This window comes from Parambassis ranga, chromosome 1 (assembly GCF_900634625.1).
Source record: "Parambassis ranga chromosome 1, fParRan2.1, whole genome shotgun sequence".
Lineage (NCBI taxonomy): Eukaryota > Metazoa > Chordata > Actinopteri > Ambassidae > Parambassis > Parambassis ranga.
This window is the reverse complement of record NC_041022.1, coordinates 5288246-5307627: the sequence shown is the minus strand read 5'-3', so window position 1 is coordinate 5307627 and position 19382 is coordinate 5288246. Positions and strand designations below refer to the sequence as shown.

The following is a 19382-nucleotide window of genomic DNA, read 5'->3' as shown; positions in this document are numbered from 1 at the left end:
ACGAACAGCACGCTCTGAGCACGCACGTATCAACGTCAGCGGAAAAGAACCAATAAGAGACGCCTGAACTTAGAGTAACACGTCATTCTAGGAAAGTGAAGAAGCCGGCTGGGCTGATAGGGAGTGATCCCCTCGCCGTCGTCCTTCTTGTCCTCCTCCACATCCGTCTGTTTTAACCTCCAAATGCTGTAATTGGTATTGAACAAAGCCGAATCATTAGCGCTTTTATAGACCCGAGGCCAGCCTGATATCACAGGTAGGAAATGTACTTTATTTTACTCGAATGTATAGCGCGCTTTGATCTGCTTGCATTTAAACATTGGCAGGAAGTGGGTTAATGCTACATTCCGTTAGCTAACACAGCCAGTTGAATGAGGTGGCGTTAGCTTGTAGATATTTGGATGCTACAACAGCGAAAAGAGATCTCTTTAACGAGTGTTGTTGGCTTAATTTCGCTTCTTCAACCTTCCAACATGACTCCTCTGCGTTACTGTTAATCGAATGATTTCTGAAGGCCGGTCCCGGCTCAGATTGCGTTTTTATCAGTGATGATACGTGGCCTGTTGGTTGTGTTATAGTTTCTATAGTTTCTGTGTGTTCTCTCTTAATCCGAAGGCTTTTATACGTCATATGTCACGTATGTATCCATTTAATTATGTTTATGTTTTTTAACTGTTTTATGTGGCTTTAGACCTAAAACTATTTATTCCATAATTGATTAGATGATGGAATGTGTAAGTAAAATTAATTTCAAATGATTCTTTGAAAATTAATTGGATTAAAAAAAAACATACCTTTTATTTCCCAGTGTCATCCTCTATATTGTGAGATTTACCACCTTTTAGTTTTAGTTTGGTAACTTGTATGATGATAAATTGATTATTTTTGGACTGTGACCTGTTGATCGGATAACTTTCTTCCGATGTTACCCTGGGTTATGTGGTATGTTGACTTATCGGTAACTGATTTGCACGTTTAGAATAGAAAATACTTTCTTTATCCCAAGCTGGGAAATTTCACTATTGTGATATAATGTCAACATAATACTCGGTTAAGAAATTTAAGGGGGAAAATAACACACATCTCAACACATTCAGCTCAACCCATTACTCAGGTCTGTGTAATGAGTTGGGCTGGTTTAGGTTGTTCATGTTGAAAATGTGGTGGTCTTCTTAGAAACTGTGTCCTCTGAATAACGGTGATAAAAATTTAGAGTATACCGTAGTTGCTACAACAGCAAAGATGTTTTGCAGAAGGCGTCATTGATGTTTCCCTTACACACACTAACAAAGGGTGTAAGAGTATAAAAATACCTCTGGGATTCCTCTACATCTAGAACTGCGCATCAAAACATGCTGGACAGGTTCCCTGATGACACGTGTTTGCGTCATGATTTCGAAGGGCAGGGCTTTTTTTAGCACAGAAAAGAAAGGCACACCTGTATAAAAGGTGTGCACTGCAGATAGGCAAGCCAAAAAGAGACAGAAGAGCACACAGTTTGGAAGGGTTTTGACTGTATCGCGCTGTTCCACTGGACTAATTCTGGTGACTTGGACTCTTTTTTCTTTTTTTTCTGAAGTAATGACGACCTACCAGGAGTTCATCCAACAGAATGAGGACAGGGATGGGGTAAGATTCAGTTGGAACCTCTGGCCTTTCAGCCGCCAGGATGCCACCCGGCTTGTGGTCCCTGTGTCCTGCCTCTTTACACCACTTAAGGAAAGACCTAACCTTCCTCCAGTCCAGTATGAGCCAGTTATGTGCAGCCGGGCCAACTGCAAGGCAGTTCTCAACCCACTATGGTGAGTTTAACAGTGCAAAAAAAAACAAGCAAGCACCTGTGTAGTTATAGTTAGGTTGATCGTTTTGCCTTTGCATGTCAGTTATTGAATAAAGAAATGTCAACAACTGTTGTTGACATTTCTTTGCTGTCTGTTTTTTTTAAAACGCATCAGCATTTCCAATTGCTCAGGGGTTGTAAGTTGTGGGTGTGGTACACAAGAACTGCAAATACACTCTGCACATCTCCCTGTCAGCCACTTTAAAACCTGACGATTAAATTCATACCCTTTCTTTTTACCTTTCTCTTTTAGTCAAGTTGACTTCAGAGCAAAAATATGGGCATGCAACTTTTGCTTCCAGAGGAACCCAGTAAGTTCACAAAGTGATCTGGTCCTGATGTTTTCATTTGATTGCCATAAGTTGAATAATTTATTGGGGACTGGCTGCCTTCCTGTATTAGGTTTGTTAACCTGGAGCTCTCTGTGTTTGTGTAGTTCCCACCTTCATATGGAGGCATATCAGAAGTGAACCAGCCAGCTGAACTCATGCCACAGTTTTCTACCATTGAGTACATTGTACAGGTAAATAAATATTACATATGTCTGCACTGTGACCTCAGACATGTGCATGAAGTAACCAAGATGTACTGTGCAAAGGTGAATGATAACGATTTCCAGTAGTAACAGGTGGAGAGTTTGTATTTTTGTCATTTTATTATTCAGATGGATTATGATGTTTTGTTTTACAATGCTATGATTTAGGAAACTTAATTTGGTACTGTAATGACAAAAATGTGATCATGTTCAATTAAATTGTTCACAATTATAGTAATAGTGGATTTAATGGCCATTATTTATGGTAATTATGAAGACATGCATTTGGCTTGTAGCTTCATTAATAATGTATGTTTCTCTAATGTAATATGAGCTTCTGGTGATCACATGGCATCAGTCAGTGTGACGGTCAATAGCATAATGCAAACCAGTGCACCAGTGTCTTTGTCGCAAGCTTTTTTCAGAATCAGAATCAGAATCATGTTTATTGCCATGTAAGTGAAGGGGGTTCACATTACTAGGAATTTGCCTTAGTGATTTTAGTGATTAGTGATTTTTCTTTCGTTTCTAAAAAATAAAAGTAGAAATTTGGTGAAGACGTGTCTTTTGAAACAAACCTTTGTTTCCTTTCTTGCTTATCTACAGCGGGGACCCCCAGCCCCTCTGATCTTCCTCTATGTGGTAGACACATGTTTGGAGGAAGAGGACCTCCAGGCCCTTAAGGAGTCCCTCCAGATGTCTCTTAGCCTGCTGCCGCCAAATGCCCTCGTGGGCCTCATCACATTTGGACGCATGGTCCAAGTTCATGAGCTTAGCTGTGAGGGGATTTCCAAGAGCTACGTGTTCAGGGGTACCAAGGACCTTTCCTCCAAACAGATCCAGGTGTGTCAAGGCAAAGGATTCTTACAGAAGAATAAATCAACAGCTGACAAAATAAAGCTGGACTACTGTAGTCATCAGAACTTTGTGTTAATGATGTGTGTTTTTCTTTCTATAGGAAATGCTGGGTTTAACAAAGCCTGCAGCAGCAGTAGGACAGCAGGGCCGTCCTCTGGCCCCCCAGGATGCTGCTGCCTCTTGCAGGTATGTGTGTCTCTATAGGAGCATAAATACTTCCTATTTGCCAATAAATTTAAGCACCTACAGCCGTTTGCCATCCATGTTTAAAATGTGTATGTGTATGCATTCCCAGGTTCCTTCAGCCTGTGCACCGTGTTGACATGAATCTGACGGATTTGCTTGGAGAACTTCAAAGAGACCCCTGGCCTGTCCCTCAGGGCAAGCGGCCTCTCCGCTCCACTGGAGTCGCTCTGTCAGTAGCCGTCGGGCTTCTGGAGGTACGACATACAAACATTTATATTTTACATTGAGTGCATACAAATAATGTTGGACTGTCGATACACTGTGCCATAACATGCCATTTAAAAACATTTCTGGTACCAGCATACTAATTTTTAGATTACACACACACACAGACAATGAATTACCCGTCGTTAATGAGCTTCATAGTAAATTGAACTTTAGCCACTTTAAGACAGCTGTAGCCACATGTTGCTGTTCAGAACGGCTGCCTGATAATTATCTTCTGCAGGGACAGTGCTCTATCAGTTCAAAGGCTGGGTTCTGTTTGCCACCATCATTATCCTCTTTTCCCTCACTGCAAATCTGGGTGGTTATATAACCAGATAGTACAAGAGATTGCTCCCCTGCTGTACTGTCTACTAGCCAATATGAGATATGGCCTCATTAGAATACATTTTGCTTTCAGAAACAAGATTTACTCATGAGTCCTTGACTTGATGGATGACTATTTTTCATTAAAAAAAACAGACCTTTAGGAACAAGTATCAGCTAAATTGCTTGAGCTGAAAATAGCTGAATTGTTTTTTTTGTTTTTATTTGAATGATTATGCTTTGTCTCTTTTGAGTAAATGAATCAGCATTTACATAGGATGTTTAAAGGGTGGTTTTAGCTGCTTGCTGGCTACATGGCTCATCTCCAGTTGTTGTAGTGTATCTGACTTTCCCAGACTTTTGGACTATGGACTTAGCAGTTGTGTTGGCTGTGAGCTTTGCTCTTTAAACAGATTCCCTTTAAACAACTTTACTCTTCATCACCGTTTTATGCTCTGATGTAAACGCTATGCAGCCACAGTTGAACAAAACATTTCGCATTTTGACGGCCATTTTAAGCGTTCTGATTAGTGAAGGTGTATTTGTACAGGTGAATGCATGTCCTTTTAAAAATGTGTTTTAACCCTCCCAACCAACTTCTCCCTCTTCTTCCTTCTTACGTCTCTTTAAATGGCAAATTTGAGAAGTAGGTCAGTAGTCCATTAGTGTGCATTACCGACATCCACAGCCAAACACAGGGCATCAACAGAAGTGGTATTCATAAGCAAAACGGAACACTAGTCAATGTTTGAAAATTGATATGGTTATAAATAAGGCATAATTTAAAAAAAAAAACAAGCTTTCATTGTCAAACTGTAACTTGAGGTTTAATGGTCCTTATCCTCCCTTTCTCATCCTCAGGGCACATTCCCCAACACTGGGGCTCGTGTGATGCTTTTCATTGGAGGGCCGCCCACACAAGGTCCAGGTATGGTGGTGGGAGATGAGTTGAAAACCCCCATCCGCTCCTGGCATGACATCCAGAAGGACAATGCTCGGCATTTAAAGAAAGCCACCAAGGTGAGCAAAGCAATTTAACACAGATTGCTGTTCCTGAGTTGTATCCCCTTACAAATCATTTAGTATTCTTAGCATGCTGAAGATGAATGTCTTTGTTTTGTTGTTCTATAGTACTATGAAGCCTTGGCCAACCGTTCAGCTGTAAACGGCCACAGTATTGATATCTACGCCTGTGCCCTGGACCAGACTGGGCTGCTGGAGATGAAGTGCTTGTCTAATCTCACAGGGTAAAGTCATTACAAACTATCCATTTGGTTTGTGTTATATTTGTGCAGCATGTTAATGTGTAGTTGTGCACTATTTCAGTGGGCACATAGTGATGGGAGACTCCTTCAACACCTCTCTGTTCAAGCAAACCTTCCAGAGAGTCTTCAATAAGGACTACAATGGAGACTTCCGCATGGCCTTTGGAGGCGTCATGGAAGTCAAGGTGATAAAATTAGTTTAGTCATTGAAGTCATATTTACGGAAGCGCTGAACTGCCACAGTAGAAAAAAAAAATTGAATCACTATCTCGTTATAACGTCAAATGCTATCTCGTTATAGCGACATATTATCTCATTATAACGTCAAACCGTATCTCGTATAACGAGATAGCGTCTTATCACGTTATAACGAGATACGGTTTGACGTTATAACGTCAAATGCTATCACGTTATAACGAGATAGTGATTACATTTTTTTTTCTACTGTGGCAGTTCAGCGCTTCCGTACATATTCGCTTTACCACCTTAAAACGTTGCTAATCTTAAGTAAATTGTGTCTTTATCTGTTTTTATAGACATCAAGGGAGCTGAAGGTTTGCGGTACCATTGGACCCTGTGTTTCACTCAACTCTAAAGGTTCCTGTGTGTCAGAGAATGTGAGTCCCTGCCCCAGTGCCCCAGATAAAAGTGGGCGATCCAAATTCTTTCACTCTCACAATAGGTAATGTGAGAGCTATCAGTTACTGGCACTCATCACAATATGTTCCTCTGTGGGTTTTTGTGTGTGTGTAGGAAATGGGAATTGGCGGCACAAGCCAGTGGAAGGTGTGCAGTCTTGATCCCTCCACCACGTTGGGCATTTATTTTGAAGTTGTGAATCAGGTGAGAAATAAAATGTTGGCTCTTGTAGGATTTCATTATGCTGATGAAAGTACAGGCAATAATCAAATCAAACAAGGGGAATATTTGTGAATGAGTATAAAGCCTCTGTTGACTCAACCTCTTCAAACAATGGCTTTTTGTGTGTTGTTCTGCTCCTACAAGAGACGAATTGTCAGCTAAAATCTTACTGGTTTATGTGTGTGTAGCACAATGCACCAGTCCCCCAGGGAGGTCGAGGGGCAATCCAGTTTGTAACCCAGTACCAGCACTCCAACACACAGAGGAGGATACGTGTCACTACTGTTGCCAGGAAGTAAGTATTGCTGACGTAGACACTGTTCATTAAGGAAATATAATTTTACAAACCTTGGGCCGTGTTCACAAAGCAATATCCGACCTCATCGAGGAAGACATACCATCACTTTTCTCACTCCTCACTTAAACAAGGAGGAAGAAGGAAGCATCGATCTGCTGCGCTCTGTCCTCTCATGCCTGTCTCTTATATGTCTAGATATGCCTCCTGCTTAATAACGCCTCCTCACTAAGATCCAACTTTCAGTCTGCTCCTTCCTCAGAGTTGCTCTGAGAATGTTCTTAAATCACTTTCAAGCTGAGAATCTTTACTGAGATTTTTTTTAGGCCAAGATAAGAGATGTCCGAGAGGATTCTTAGAATCTTTGTGAATACGGCTCCCTGATATGTTACCGACCAAATGGTTCATTTTGCTGAAAGTATTGGTAACAGGGAATGTTCACTTAATAGACTTTGAGAGCAAGTTATCATGAGGCTGACATTTCACAAAGAAAATGTCAGCTAGAATCAATATTGGCCTCACTAGAAAGAATGTTTGCTCTTCTACACTTTTAAGTCGATGCCTTTAAAGGTGTGTTTGTATGAGTGCCGTTCACACCACACCCACAGTCACTTGTGCCTCACTCTTGTCTTCTTTTGTTACTACCAAAGCTGGGCTGATGCCCAGTCTCAGATTCAGCACATCGAGTCGTCTTTCGACCAGGAAGCGGCCGCGGTGCTCATGGCTCGCCTGGGAGTCTTCAGGGCAGAGTCAGAGGAGGGGCCTGATGTGCTGCGTTGGCTTGACAGGCAGCTCATCCGCCTGGTGAGTGAGACACTTGCGCGCGCACACACACACACACAGGAAGAATGTCTACAACAATACATAGTTGGCATTGTTTGGGCTGCAAGATTAGTAGTCAAAGCACCTGTATGATGTGGCTGGTTATGTAAAGGTAACCCTGTGGTATGTTCAGCGTTCAAGCTAAGTTTTGTCTGTCTGTTTTAGTGTCAAAAGTTCGGCCAGTTTAACAAAGATGATCCTACATCCTTCAAGTTGTCGGAGTCTCTGTCCCTCTACCCACAGGTAAGCCTGCCACCTAGTGGAAATAAAAAGAAAAATAGCCTAAATGTCACAGTCTTTATGTGATTGAACTGTAAGTTCCATTAAAGTATGGTACTGTCGCCATTTTTAATGTAAGCATGGCAGAAGTTCTATTCTAAATTCATAAGGATTAATAATGTTTCCTCTCTCCTCCCCTCACAGTTTATGTTCCACCTGCGGCGGTCTCCGTTCCTGCAGGTGTTCAACAACAGCCCCGATGAATCGTCTTATTACAGGCACCACTTTGTCAGGCAGGACCTGACCCAGTCCCTCATCATGGTCCAGCCCATCCTCTATGCATACTCCTTCCACGGACCACCAGAGGTCAGCCTCATACCTTTTACCCCACTGCCAGCAGTGCCATGTGTATCCCTCTCTATCAGCAGAGCAGCTGGGCTTTCTTTGGGTCTTTAGTAGTTCTAAACTGTATTCTGTGCTGTTTTGTCTCACAGCCTGTGCTGCTGGACAGTAGCAGCATCCTGCCAGACCGAATCCTGCTGATGGACACTTTCTTCCAGCTGGTTATCTACCATGGAGAGGTGAGGCAGCAGCGCTTAAAGTGCTTGATAAATCTTGTAACATTTTTTTTGTTGCTTCTAGCTCCATGTAGTGATTAAGCAGTAATTATTGTTTAAATTTCAGACCATAGCACAGTGGAGGAAGGCGGGCTACCAGGACATGCCCGAGTACGAGAACTTCAAACAGCTGCTGCAAGCTCCTCTGGATGACGCCCAGGAGATTCTACAGACGCGCTTCCCCATGCCGCGTTACATAGATACAGAGCACGGGGGCTCCCAGGCCCGCTTCCTGCTCTCAAAGGTCAACCCATCACAGACCCACAACAACCTCTATGCCTGGGGACAGGTACAGTATTGTTTTGCCTTTTATATGTTAATTCTTCCCCCGGCCTAATTCTTAAATTACAGATGCAAAGTACAGCACATATATAATTTTGACAGCATTTTAATATGTGAAGACATCATTGAATATTATAAAATAACTTCTGATTTATCTTGTCTGGGTCGACAGCTTTCATATCCTCCACAAAAACAATTTTACGTTTCTAAAGCTGCTTCTTTAAATCCGAATAAAGAGTGGAAAAAAATCTTTTAACTGTTCACAAGTATTAAAAGCAGGCAGGACTGACAAATCAGAACATTTAAAGACAATTTGTCAGTAAACACAGGTCCTGGGTTAGCTACCCTCCGAGTGGGGAAGATTAAAAGCTGAAAATACTATAAGTCTCTTTTATTTCCCCACGTCAAAGAAAGAGCTGAACTTTAAACTGCTGTGTGCAGCAGCTGCAATGCTGATCTATGGCTGTCTGAGAATAGGATTATCTAAACAACTCAAGTTTATGCAATAACATGCAATAAAGTGATCGTGTAGTCGGAGCCGCGCCACAGAAAAGACTGTAAAGTGATTAAATTGCATTCTCCTTCTGTGACTGCAGGAGACAGGAGCTCCCATCCTCACAGACGACGTCAGCCTCCAGGTCTTCATGGACCACTTGAAGAAACTGGCCGTTTCCAACTCTGTGTAGACGTCTCTGTTCCAACACAAGCAGAAAAGTAATAAGACGATATTCTAATCTGCATTCACCAACGATCCACCAACATTTCCCCTGTTTTTTGGGAAGAAAGAAGCAAAATCCCTGACTGTCTACCATATGTGCTTGCTTGATTTCATCATGCTCTTTCTTGAGTCATGATAAGAACTGGGGGGAAAAGGGGGGAAATGGTACATTCCTAATCAAACCTTTTCATTAAATAACGTATTTATGTGAAACGGCTCCAGTTTTCCAGAACCAGACTGGCCTCCTGTAATGGCAATATCAAACTCTGTTTTATATTTGTTATTACTTCTAACATGCAGAATGATTCAGACTAATATTTTAATTGTCTGTTTGTCCTAAAGTGTGCTACTGCATCCGCCTCTGTTCAAGGTGTGTTTGCTTTGTCTATAGCTAAAGATGACTTGTCTAGAAAATTTCTCACTAATAAATTATAATAGTACCTCTATCTTTTCCTCACCTGGCTCACCGGTCTTGACACGTTTGAGTTTTAGATGTATTATACCTTTCCCGTATTATTGTTCTGAGGAATGAACGTCAATCACATCAGCTCACCTGTGACACTGAATTTTCAATGACGAACATTTAGATTTATATTTAACTTGACTTGATAGGGTATGCTATAGTTAAGTCCTCTCATCCCGTCTGGCATTTTGCACCTAATGACTGCCCAAGTGTCTTTGTAATCAAACTTTAATACACTGTGCGACTGTAGGCTCTAAAAGGGACAGTTTTTTTTATGTAATCCCGTCTGGATTCTTAATTCTATCCGTATAAAGTCCTGCCAGCAGGAGTCCGTCTGTGTTGTCTTTCCTTGCACTGCTACACAAAGCTCATTGATGCCATTTATACCTTTAAGTGTGGAGTCAGCTTTAGGATTCATAGGTTGAATGGCCAAACTTTGACCCCCTCTGGATCTGAGCTCAGGTTTTCTCAGTTCAGACTCACAGCATGTGTTTTTGTCTCTGTGCAGTAGAAGGAAAGGCTTTTCCTGACTAGCGTTGGAAATATGAACAACTGCATGCCTGCATGAGCCAGAGTATGGCACGCAGCATGCTGCTGCGAGCGTGGATGATGACATGTCGTCTGTGCAGATTGGAAGCAACACTCTCCCTAAACAACTGTCTTCTACTGTACACAAAGCACGCACGACACCAATCATAAAACCACTCACACCATCTACTGTCACTGTAAGCTGATTTCAGAGCACCCAGACAGTATGATTTCGAGGATCAGTGAACGGCAGATTATGGAGACTAATCCGTTGGGACTATCTGTTTAGTGGCAAATTCTACTCCTAGCAGCTTTAAGCGGAAGTTGCCACTGAAATACAAATGAAGTCTGTGTCTATCAACAGCTTAGACCTTTCTATGCTGCACTCACGCTACATATGCTTCAAAGGTACTGAAGGCCAACGATGCAGTGCTGCAGCTCTTAATCTCTTTTGACATGGATACTTGTGCACAATGCCAAAAGCTCATTGTAAGTCTGGGCAGTTCGCTGTTTCTGAGTGGTCCTTTTGTTTTTTTGTATGTGGCTATAAAATGATCTCATAAAAGGGAAAATAATCACACCTCCATTTTAATCTGCATGCTTGGCCATCGTGAGGCATGCAAAAGCTGCAGCTGTGCATTTGCAATGACGTCTAAAGAAGGGACAAAGGCACATTGAAATATCTCCCTTTCCGGCCTCAGTGATCATTCACGATGCTCATGTCCATGTGATTCCCAGGCTTAAGCAAAGCTGTAAGGAAATGTGTCGTCTTATTATCTCCCATCAAATCCTAACGGATCAGTTCTAGTCCAGCGGCCAGAGAAATCCATTCTGGCTTCCGTCACTGATGACTTATGTAAGATTTCTATATGGAATACACTTATGTTATAGTGTGTTTAAATAACTATAATAGGCAGCATAGCGTTGATAGATGATAAACTGAACGAAGAAACTTGCATCATAAAGTTAAGTTTAGTCACTTAGAGCATACACCCTTAACCTGCTAATAATGGCAAAGGACGACAATTTCAACATCACCAATGTCCTTTAATGATAAAAACGTCAAAGGAAGATGTCAAATGGTGTGTTTCTGTTTTTAGAAAGGGGTTAAAATGTAACATTTTAACATTTAACAGCATATTTCATGGAAGAAATGCCCTAAAGTTTTTTGTTTTGTTCATGTGATTTAAATGTGGAGCAGATTCCGAACTAGAAGTGTAGTTTATAAGGTTTGTCGCCATCAGTACATTTGGCCTGAATAAAAGAAGAAATAAAGATATTTTTAGAGCCCGTCCTCAGTGGGTAAAAATTAAATTAGGCTGACATTTCCAGGCCTTTGAAACAGTTGGTACATATCTGGTACCCACCTGTGGACTGAAGACATATGTGTTGTTGGGAGATGGGGTAGCAGAAAATGCCAGGATGAATATGGGCCACTTCTGGCCATGTAAAATGTGTGAAATTGTGTTTTTACTGCCTAAACATAACAGTAAATGAACATTAACGTGATGTTTGTGACAGCTGAATCCCAGCCCTATGGGCCAAATGACAGCACCCACATGAACAGATTTGCCCTCACCATCTGTTGGTAGGTGAAACTCAGCTGAATGAGTGCATAGCAAAGCTTTATCTGCAAACTGGATTAATTTCTGAACGTGTGAACACTCATTTCCTCCACAATGCAGCTGGAAACTTTGTTAACTTGAGAGCAGGGTTCAACTTCTTTTTGTTTCAAACCTCTGACCGTCCGCACGGAAGTCATAAGCAGTTTGTAGCCAAGTGTCTGGACTTCCATTATGCTGCTGATATTCAATAAGACTCTTGCCAGCTGTTGGCAGCAGCCAGCGGCTGATTTAACATCATAGAGCAGCCTCTCTTCTCCTGGAATATGACGATAGCCATCATCACAACAGTTAATCAGATTTGTTATTTTTGAGCTGACAACAGTTGACGTGAGAAATTAAATCACACACAGAAGCAAATGTGCTCCTTAATCATGTTTAGCCTGCCAAGGTTACCTGCAGTATCACCAGCGGCTTGTTCGTCAGTATTTGGGGCACTTTGGTGGAGAGTCTTGGCCTGAGTTGTGGGAGTCGTGTTGAAGTGCGGCTTAGCTTCCCAGGCTTAAAAAAATGATGGCAGGCTGTGAGGTAACGGAGATGTCAGGCCTCATATCTGGCCTCATTTACTTCAGACCTATAAACACTGTCTGCTCAAATGAGTTGTATTTTTAGCAGGGGAAGAATGTACAGTTCAGATTATGGGATGTCTCTTCATAGTGTGCCGAGTTCAACAGGGCACTGTCGGATCAGTCAGGAGCAGCAGCAGGCTCATTATCCAACTTCCTAAACCATCCCCAGCCAGCATTTACATGTGGGCCCCCGCGTGGATTAAGACTGGGCTGCCTTTATGGGCCCCAAGTGGGTTTGTCTGCAGGTTCCACAGTGGCCCCGTATGAGCTCTGATTGGGATGTTACTAAAAACTAGTTAGAGACTCAGAGCTCCCTTTCCATGTGACTCCATCCTCTCCATCCTCTTTTCTCACACTTCTCACACATGTCCTCCACATCTGTAGATCTCCTCCATGACCTTCCTCTTGGCCTCTTTCCTGGCAGCTCCTTCTACCAATATAACCACTATCCCTCCTCTGCACATGTCCAAACCATCTCATCTGGCCTCTCTGACAGCCAAACTGTGCTTATGACACCAGAAAAAAATTGTAGTTATTTTTGTAGCGCATGATTTCTCAATCCTTGTCATAGCCTGGTGTCTGTATTTCCCACACATTACCACATCTGATTAAAAAATAATACATAATAAATATTAAACTAAAATACGTTGACATATTTCATGAAGTTGTGTGTTTGGTGCATTTTAAGGCTCTGTTCAAGAAGCTCATTGTGTTGTAAAGTGGTGAAATGTGCTCCAGTTACTTATTCATCCGAGTTAAAAAAAAGCTTCATGTTATTTTTTCCACAGCATGCACTGGTATAACACACACCTGCATCATGCATGTGTGTTATACCAGAGATCACCCAAAAGTGAATTATTTAACTTTCCAACTCTTCCAGTGAAATCCTGTCTGCACATATGTTTTATAGAATTCCATATTATCACAGGCTATATGTCTGATGCGTCAGTGGCAACTTTCTGATAATCGCCTTGGTAAGTTAACACGCACGCAAGCGCGCACACACACACACACACTGAGGAGGAGAGAGCATCAGAAGAAAATCCCACACTGGATCCAGGCATCAAATCCTCTGACAACGTGACGTCCTATAGGCTGGAGGCTCGTGGGGCACCGCGTGTGGATGTGATGGATCTGTGGCACTGCGGCGCGCAGCTGTCTGCCTGACAGAGGGGGCTGCTGGGGAGGCTGTCTGCGTTCTGAGCATCAGGTGGAGTCTCTCTGAAAAGTCTTAACTTCACGCTCTGGAAGTTTAGGGCTCGTGCGTCTGTCCCACTTTGCACCCATGAACTTTTCGGTCCTCCGCGCGCTCCTGCTCCTGCTCCTCCTGCTCCTGCTGCTGTATCCTTCTGACGGACAATGAAGACGACGCGCAGATGCAGGACCCTTCTGTCGGTGAGCCTCAACTTCCTCGCCCTGCTGTTCTCCATCACCGCGTTCATCACCACGTACTGGTGCGTGGGGACCCAAAGAGTGCCCAAACCAAAGTGCAGCAAGCTGCGGACGCACCAGTGCATCGACTACGGAGTGAACGAGACGGACCCCAACAAAGTGGTGTACAGCTGGGAGACCGGGGACGACCGGTTCCTGTTTCGACAGTTCCACACCGGCATCTGGTTCTCATGCGAGGAGAACATCCACGATGAAAGTAAGAGGTGTGTGTGTGTGTGTGCGCGTGGGTGTGTTAAGTAATACGATTAAACACAGTTAACTGTTTTACCATAAACATACCTTTTTAAAAAAGTGTTTTCATGTCTGTTTGTTGCTGATTTAATATAAATCCATTAAATAACCTTAAATCCATTTAAGGGTATTTAAGCCTCAGTGGATTTAGGACCCGTTTGTTGGCAAGTACATGATACAGAAGTCCACCTTCAATATGCTGCAATACTGTGATCATCTTCTATCATTTTATGACAGCTGTTGATGATTGTTGATGAGAACAATGACATCTGCATTTGCATTAGAGAAAATTAAGTATTATTATTATGAGATCAGTGATGTTTAATTTTTCGTGTCATAGTATAGGAGAAAAAAACTCCTTATGTATGAAGTCCTTGTAATAAACAGAACATACTTGTGAACAGGAATCATTTGTATTTATCACAGATCCACATCTGTGCAATCTATGTACAGGACTTAACCTTTGCCTGTATGAGTAAAAAAGAACCTTTTAAAACTATATTACAGTATTTAGTTGTATTGTAGAAGCTGGAATATCATTGTAAGCAAGATGATCATTCTAGGAAAACCGTCCCTGTAGCAAATGAATCAACATTTTTATAATAATATTACAGCATATTATCACAGAGCATTAATATTTTCACCTTCCTAACGTTTCATTTCATCCACATATATTAGTCCATCATAGTCGTCTGTCAATCAACATGGCTGTGTGTTCTTACTCTTTTTAACCATGTTATTATAATATAATATATATCATAATTGACCTCCTTTGTCACAGTGGATCGTTTAATCCAAATGGAGATTACATGCTTTTCATGATGATTCCACCATATTTATGCACCATTTCTGTCCAATCATCACATTGTTTGATGTGTGTTTTTATCTGGCTTGTTATAGTTTCAGTGTGACAGAGGAACGAGTCACATTCTGACCTTTAAATGTGTCTAAGAGGCCTGAATGTAATTGCTTCGCAGTTGTAGTGAAAATAAAAGCAGCGAGTGACACGGTGTGTGCACGAGCTGGACTCCCTCAGGCTGTCAGATCCCGGTGGAGTATTACACATTAATAAGGGCTCAAGGGGAGAAGATTAGTTGTGAAGATAACGTGCGTGTCACAGGGGTCGCCGTGGTCAGGAAAAAGTTCCCTTCAGAAGTGTGATGTTGGCAGATTAGTGCGCTCCGCTCTGCTTCGCTGCAGCTTCATCAGGCAGCGCCTCATCCTCATCCTCATCCATCTGTACAACAGAACCACGGCCTGATAACTGCGCCAATAACACAGATCTGTTATAAACACATTCAGATCATTTAAAATGGAACTGCTCACACGTCTCCATCTCATCAAGTGGCTGTAGGATGTGGGGAGTGTTGGGGGGAAATGAGAGCTTGAGTTAATAAGGATTATGTAACAGCAGTCCTGATGAGTTTTTCCTCAAAACAGCTGTTGCCTCATTCTGGTTTTACCTGATTAAAGTGCTCCACTTACAACAAATCCTGCAGCGTGCTTCGCTCGACAGATGACGGCATCAGGGGTCATTTTTATGTCTTGTGCTCGTTTAATTGACGCTGGCTCTCGTTACATCTCACAGAAGATCCTTTTTTAATGAGATAATTCTTCTATTCCTGTAATCCTCTGCATTGCACCTGTAATTCAACAGAATGAGAAGCAGATGTTCAGTCTGCAAGCCAACACACCATCTGCTGCAAAAAAAAAAAAGTTCCAAAAAGCTGCGTTTTTCTGACACGCCTCGTGTTGAACGTTGCGTTTCTGAACCTATATAAACTCAGATTTCTGGGCAGCTTCACCAGGTCTGTCTGTGTCTGATCCTGTCAAACACACCTGGACACAAACCGGACATTAAACACAGACGAGAACTTGGGCTGATGACCAGATGTGTATATTATTCACCTTTGTTTGGCACTGTCGCTGATGTAGTGTTATGTTTGTGTTTGTCTGTGCTCTCAGGTGAAAGATGCCGAAGTTTCATTGACTTAGCCCCTGCATCAGAGAAAGGTGAGTGTCCACCAGCAGATGAGGTATGTTTGCAGGAAGTGAGCGTTGCCATGGTGATCTTGACAAAATGATTGAAGCCTAAATGCAGACAGAAGACCTGCAGGAAATCTCTTTGGAAGACAGCGACTCTACCCACAACAAAGATGTGTTTAATGTCGCTGACATCCTCTGTAGTCTCTAGTTTCTCCACCTGAACTTTACAGACTGTATTTTGGGCATCTAACCATTAACCCTTCACTGTCTGAGAGAGCTAAAAAGTTTAATTGACACGTTTTTGAAACTTTTTCCTGCAGAGCTCAGAGCAGTTTAGTGAGTTACTGTGGCATAAACAACGGCGTCTAATATCTACTTTTTACAACAGGAAGTGAAGGTCTGAAAGTCTGTCTGAATAATCTTTTGATGACGCACACTTCTACCATTCCATCCTCTTCCTGTGCCATCATGTTTCGATCGTTCCTCATTCATTGGTTCCTTTAATCCTGCGGACACAAAAACAGACACAGCTGTGTTGGCGCTGAGAAATGTTCGCCACTTCCCATCGGTCTGTGAAGTGTCAGAACGTCTGAATAGTGAGACAGATGAGAGCCGCACTGGAGAGGAGATGTCCGATTATAGCACGTCAGTAGTAAAGCCTCAGCTTTCCGATGAAGAGGAGGATGCTGAGATGAAGATCGGCTCAGATATGAGCTAATCTCGTCAGAGGGTCAGGTCAGATGAGGATTTTTCCTATAGAGGAAGAATTATTTCCCCCTCCATCGTCATCAATTCTGTGTAAAAGCCACAATCACAATCTGGCCTTAAACGTGGATTAAAGACCCCTTTTGTGGGATTCTGCTCGTTCCAGGGATGCTGTGGCTGTCGCTGGTTTCTGAGATGTTGTACATTGTTCTGCTGGTGGTGGGATTCAGCCTCATGTGTTTGGAGCTGGTCCACTCCAGCAACGTCATCGACGGACTCAAGCTCAACGCCTTCGCTGCCGTCTTCACCGTCCTCTCAGGTAGCCTGAAGTTCTCCTTGTTTTGCAACGTGACATCTTCATAAAACACAAAAATATACCACTACACTCACCATCATTGTCATTTTCTTTTTAAATTAATCTGAAGGATAACGTCAGTTATCGTGAGAAAAAGCCCAATAGAATAACTGGCTAAAGATGCATAATTAAATTAAAGAATGCTTACAATAAATAAACACTGATAATAGTGTTATTGCACATTATAAATGGACACTGTGACCATCATACTGCACATCACACTGCAAACGCTGAACTGTGCTGTGCTGCATGTGAATGGTAGTGAGTGTGACTCTATGTATTTCAGGTCTTCTTGGCATGGTGGCTCATGTGATGTACACACAGGTCTTCCAGGTCACCGTCAGCCTCGGCCCACCTGACTGGAGGCCATACAACTGGGACTACGGCTGGTCTTTCTGGTAGGACTTGAACATGACTAGCCTGACCAGCCATACACATTCACTGTGTGAAAATGGGTCTGGAATCTCTCCCATTCACAGCCGGTACAAACTCTGTCGTACCAAATAACAACCATTTATCTGAAACGAGGCTTAGGTTTATTATATTGAACAGATTTGCTAATTACACCTCATGTTTCGGACTCTACTGCACACTTTTGGATTTTGTTGATGCTGGTCTGGTTGTCGCTCTGCTTCATTTGTCTGTGTGTGTGAATGCATCCAGAGGCAGTTCATTCTGCATCTGTTGGTACTAACCCCTCCCTGAAAATCCAACTCAAATCCATAGAGACCAAACTAGTTCTTTGTAGAGAATAGAAGATGAATTTGGATGACTGGCCAGACTACAGCATGACATCATTTGCCTTATTTAAAGTCTCACATATATGTGTTTATAAAGTGAAACCAACTCCTCCATTAGGGAATCCAGAGGAACGTGTCACAGTGCCAAAATTGTCAGTTGTCGCTCTGCTCTCACCTCTCTCCAGCATCACTGTCTGTAATGAAAAAAGCCCAAAGCTCTCATGTTATGGACGGATTAGGCTTTGGTGTCCAAAGCCCCAATACAGGCGTGATTGGAATTGCATAAGAGGATAATAATTCACTCCTTTACGATATGCACAGTATGCTGAAACAAATTCTTGACCTTTTCTGGGCATTAACTAACCTGCGTGAAAACTACATGAGATGATGATTTGATTGTCTGATCTCACATGTGTGTGTGCCTGTTTGCCTGATTGCCACTAATCTCCCCAAATACAACAGTGTCAGAGCACTGGAGGTGAAATGTTAGGATGCACTAACGACTGCTTGGCTAAACCCAAAGCGTTTTAGTGTTTTGTTTTTTTTCCCACAGCTGAGTTCTCAAAATGTGTTTTCTGTGTCTGACATCAGCATGGCCTGGGCCTCCTTCACCTGCTGTATGGGTGCCTCCGTCACCACCCTCAACTCTTACACCAAGACCGTCATCGAGTTCAGGCACAAGCGCAAGACCTTTGAGCAAAGCATCCGGGAGGAGCACGCGAGGGAGGCTTTTGGATATTTTCGGGATCGCTCCGTGCACTCCATCTCAAAATCTGTGGAGGTTTACTCCAGCCAGGCGGCAAACTGCGGGAGGAAAACTCCCATACCCGCCGACTCCCTGGACTTAAGTGACAGAGGGTCTTTGGGGGAAGAACAGTGCTGAGTGAGACAGGACAGGCAATGTGGGGACGTTTCTCCTCTGTGTGGACAGATGCACTGCTGCAGGCCACACCGGTCGCTCCACCTGCTACTTTTCAGCGCTGCCTTAATTCAAAAGGTCTCAACGTTTGGAAAATCCAGCTGAAAAAAAAACAAGAATCTCATGAATGAAGGAGTTTTCTCTGTTTGTGTAAACTTCCTCATGATGTCAGTGAAAATGTTCAGTACATCCATATCAATACAGTGAGAGTCTCTCTCGGATGCTAATAGCCTTATTAAAGTCAGAAAATCAATGCAAAGTTGCAGTTAAAATTCCATTATTGTGAAATAAGACCACAATATGTGCCTATACTAAGTGTATATATATTTTAAATAAGTTGTGGAGTTTGTTCACAGAATGGTTGCAGGAAATGTGGTATCACTTTTCATTCGGATGTCAGTAATTGTTATAACCTCACAAGGCCTAAATGTACGGTGGCTGAGAGGGCTCAATCCAAACACATGCAAATAAAAATACTCACAAGCAAACACACAAACATGCTGTGATAAAAACACTAATAGAAATGTTTCCATGGACCCCAGAGAGTGATGGACTGGCACACAAAAAGCTGCTTGCATTGTTGGTTCTTATTATCCTTCCAGTTCAAATAATGAAGTTTCTGTATGAGTTGGACAATGGTTTCTTCATTGGCTCATGTATCATCTTATTTACATTCATTTTCTTAAATGACAATGTGTTGACTTCCGTCAGCAACTATACAAA

General features: G+C 42.4%; 2 protein-coding genes across 2 annotated transcripts; both read left to right on the top strand.

The window, feature by feature from the left end:
- Nucleotides 1-92: 92 nt before the first annotated feature.
- sec23b (SEC23 homolog B, coat complex II component) lies at nt 93-9880 on the top strand. Its single transcript, XM_028404362.1, has 19 exons — nt 93-256; nt 1580-1802; nt 2094-2151; nt 2277-2363; nt 2982-3218; nt 3334-3419; nt 3529-3673; nt 4872-5030; nt 5142-5257; nt 5337-5460; nt 5812-5892; nt 6029-6118; nt 6325-6431; nt 7082-7235; nt 7419-7496; nt 7677-7838; nt 7967-8053; nt 8157-8378; nt 8968-9880. The coding sequence occupies exons 2-19, from the start codon at nt 1582-1584 to the stop codon at nt 9055-9057; spliced, it is 2304 nt and encodes a 767-aa protein (XP_028260163.1). The 5' UTR covers nt 93-256; nt 1580-1581; the 3' UTR covers nt 9058-9880.
- Nucleotides 9881-13630: 3750 nt separating this feature from the next.
- Nucleotides 13631-18623, top strand: LOC114437866 (germ cell-specific gene 1-like protein). The gene is made up of 5 exons (XM_028408798.1): nt 13631-13919; nt 15920-15967; nt 16812-16964; nt 17287-17398; nt 18332-18623. Exons 1-5 carry the CDS (start codon nt 13631-13633, stop codon nt 18621-18623), a joined length of 894 nt encoding a protein of 297 aa, XP_028264599.1.
- Nucleotides 18624-19382: the final 759 nt, after the last annotated feature.

Coding starts and splice junctions, on each gene's coding strand:
- LOC114437866 (XM_028408798.1), top strand. CDS start 13,631: ATGAAGACGACGCGCAGATGCAGGACCCTTCTGTCGGTGAGCCTCAAC. Junction 15,968..16,811: donor AGCCCCTGCATCAGAGAAAG/GTGAGTGTCCAC, acceptor TGCTCGTTCCAG/GGATGCTGTGGCTGTCGCTG. Junction 16,965..17,286: donor CGTCTTCACCGTCCTCTCAG/GTAGCCTGAAGT, acceptor TATGTATTTCAG/GTCTTCTTGGCATGGTGGCT.
- sec23b (XM_028404362.1), top strand. CDS start 1,582: ATGACGACCTACCAGGAGTTCATCCAACAGAATGAGGACAGGGATGGG. Junction 2,152..2,276: donor TTTGCTTCCAGAGGAACCCA/GTAAGTTCACAA, acceptor GTGTTTGTGTAG/TTCCCACCTTCATATGGAGG. Junction 3,674..4,871: donor TAGCCGTCGGGCTTCTGGAG/GTACGACATACA, acceptor TCTCATCCTCAG/GGCACATTCCCCAACACTGG.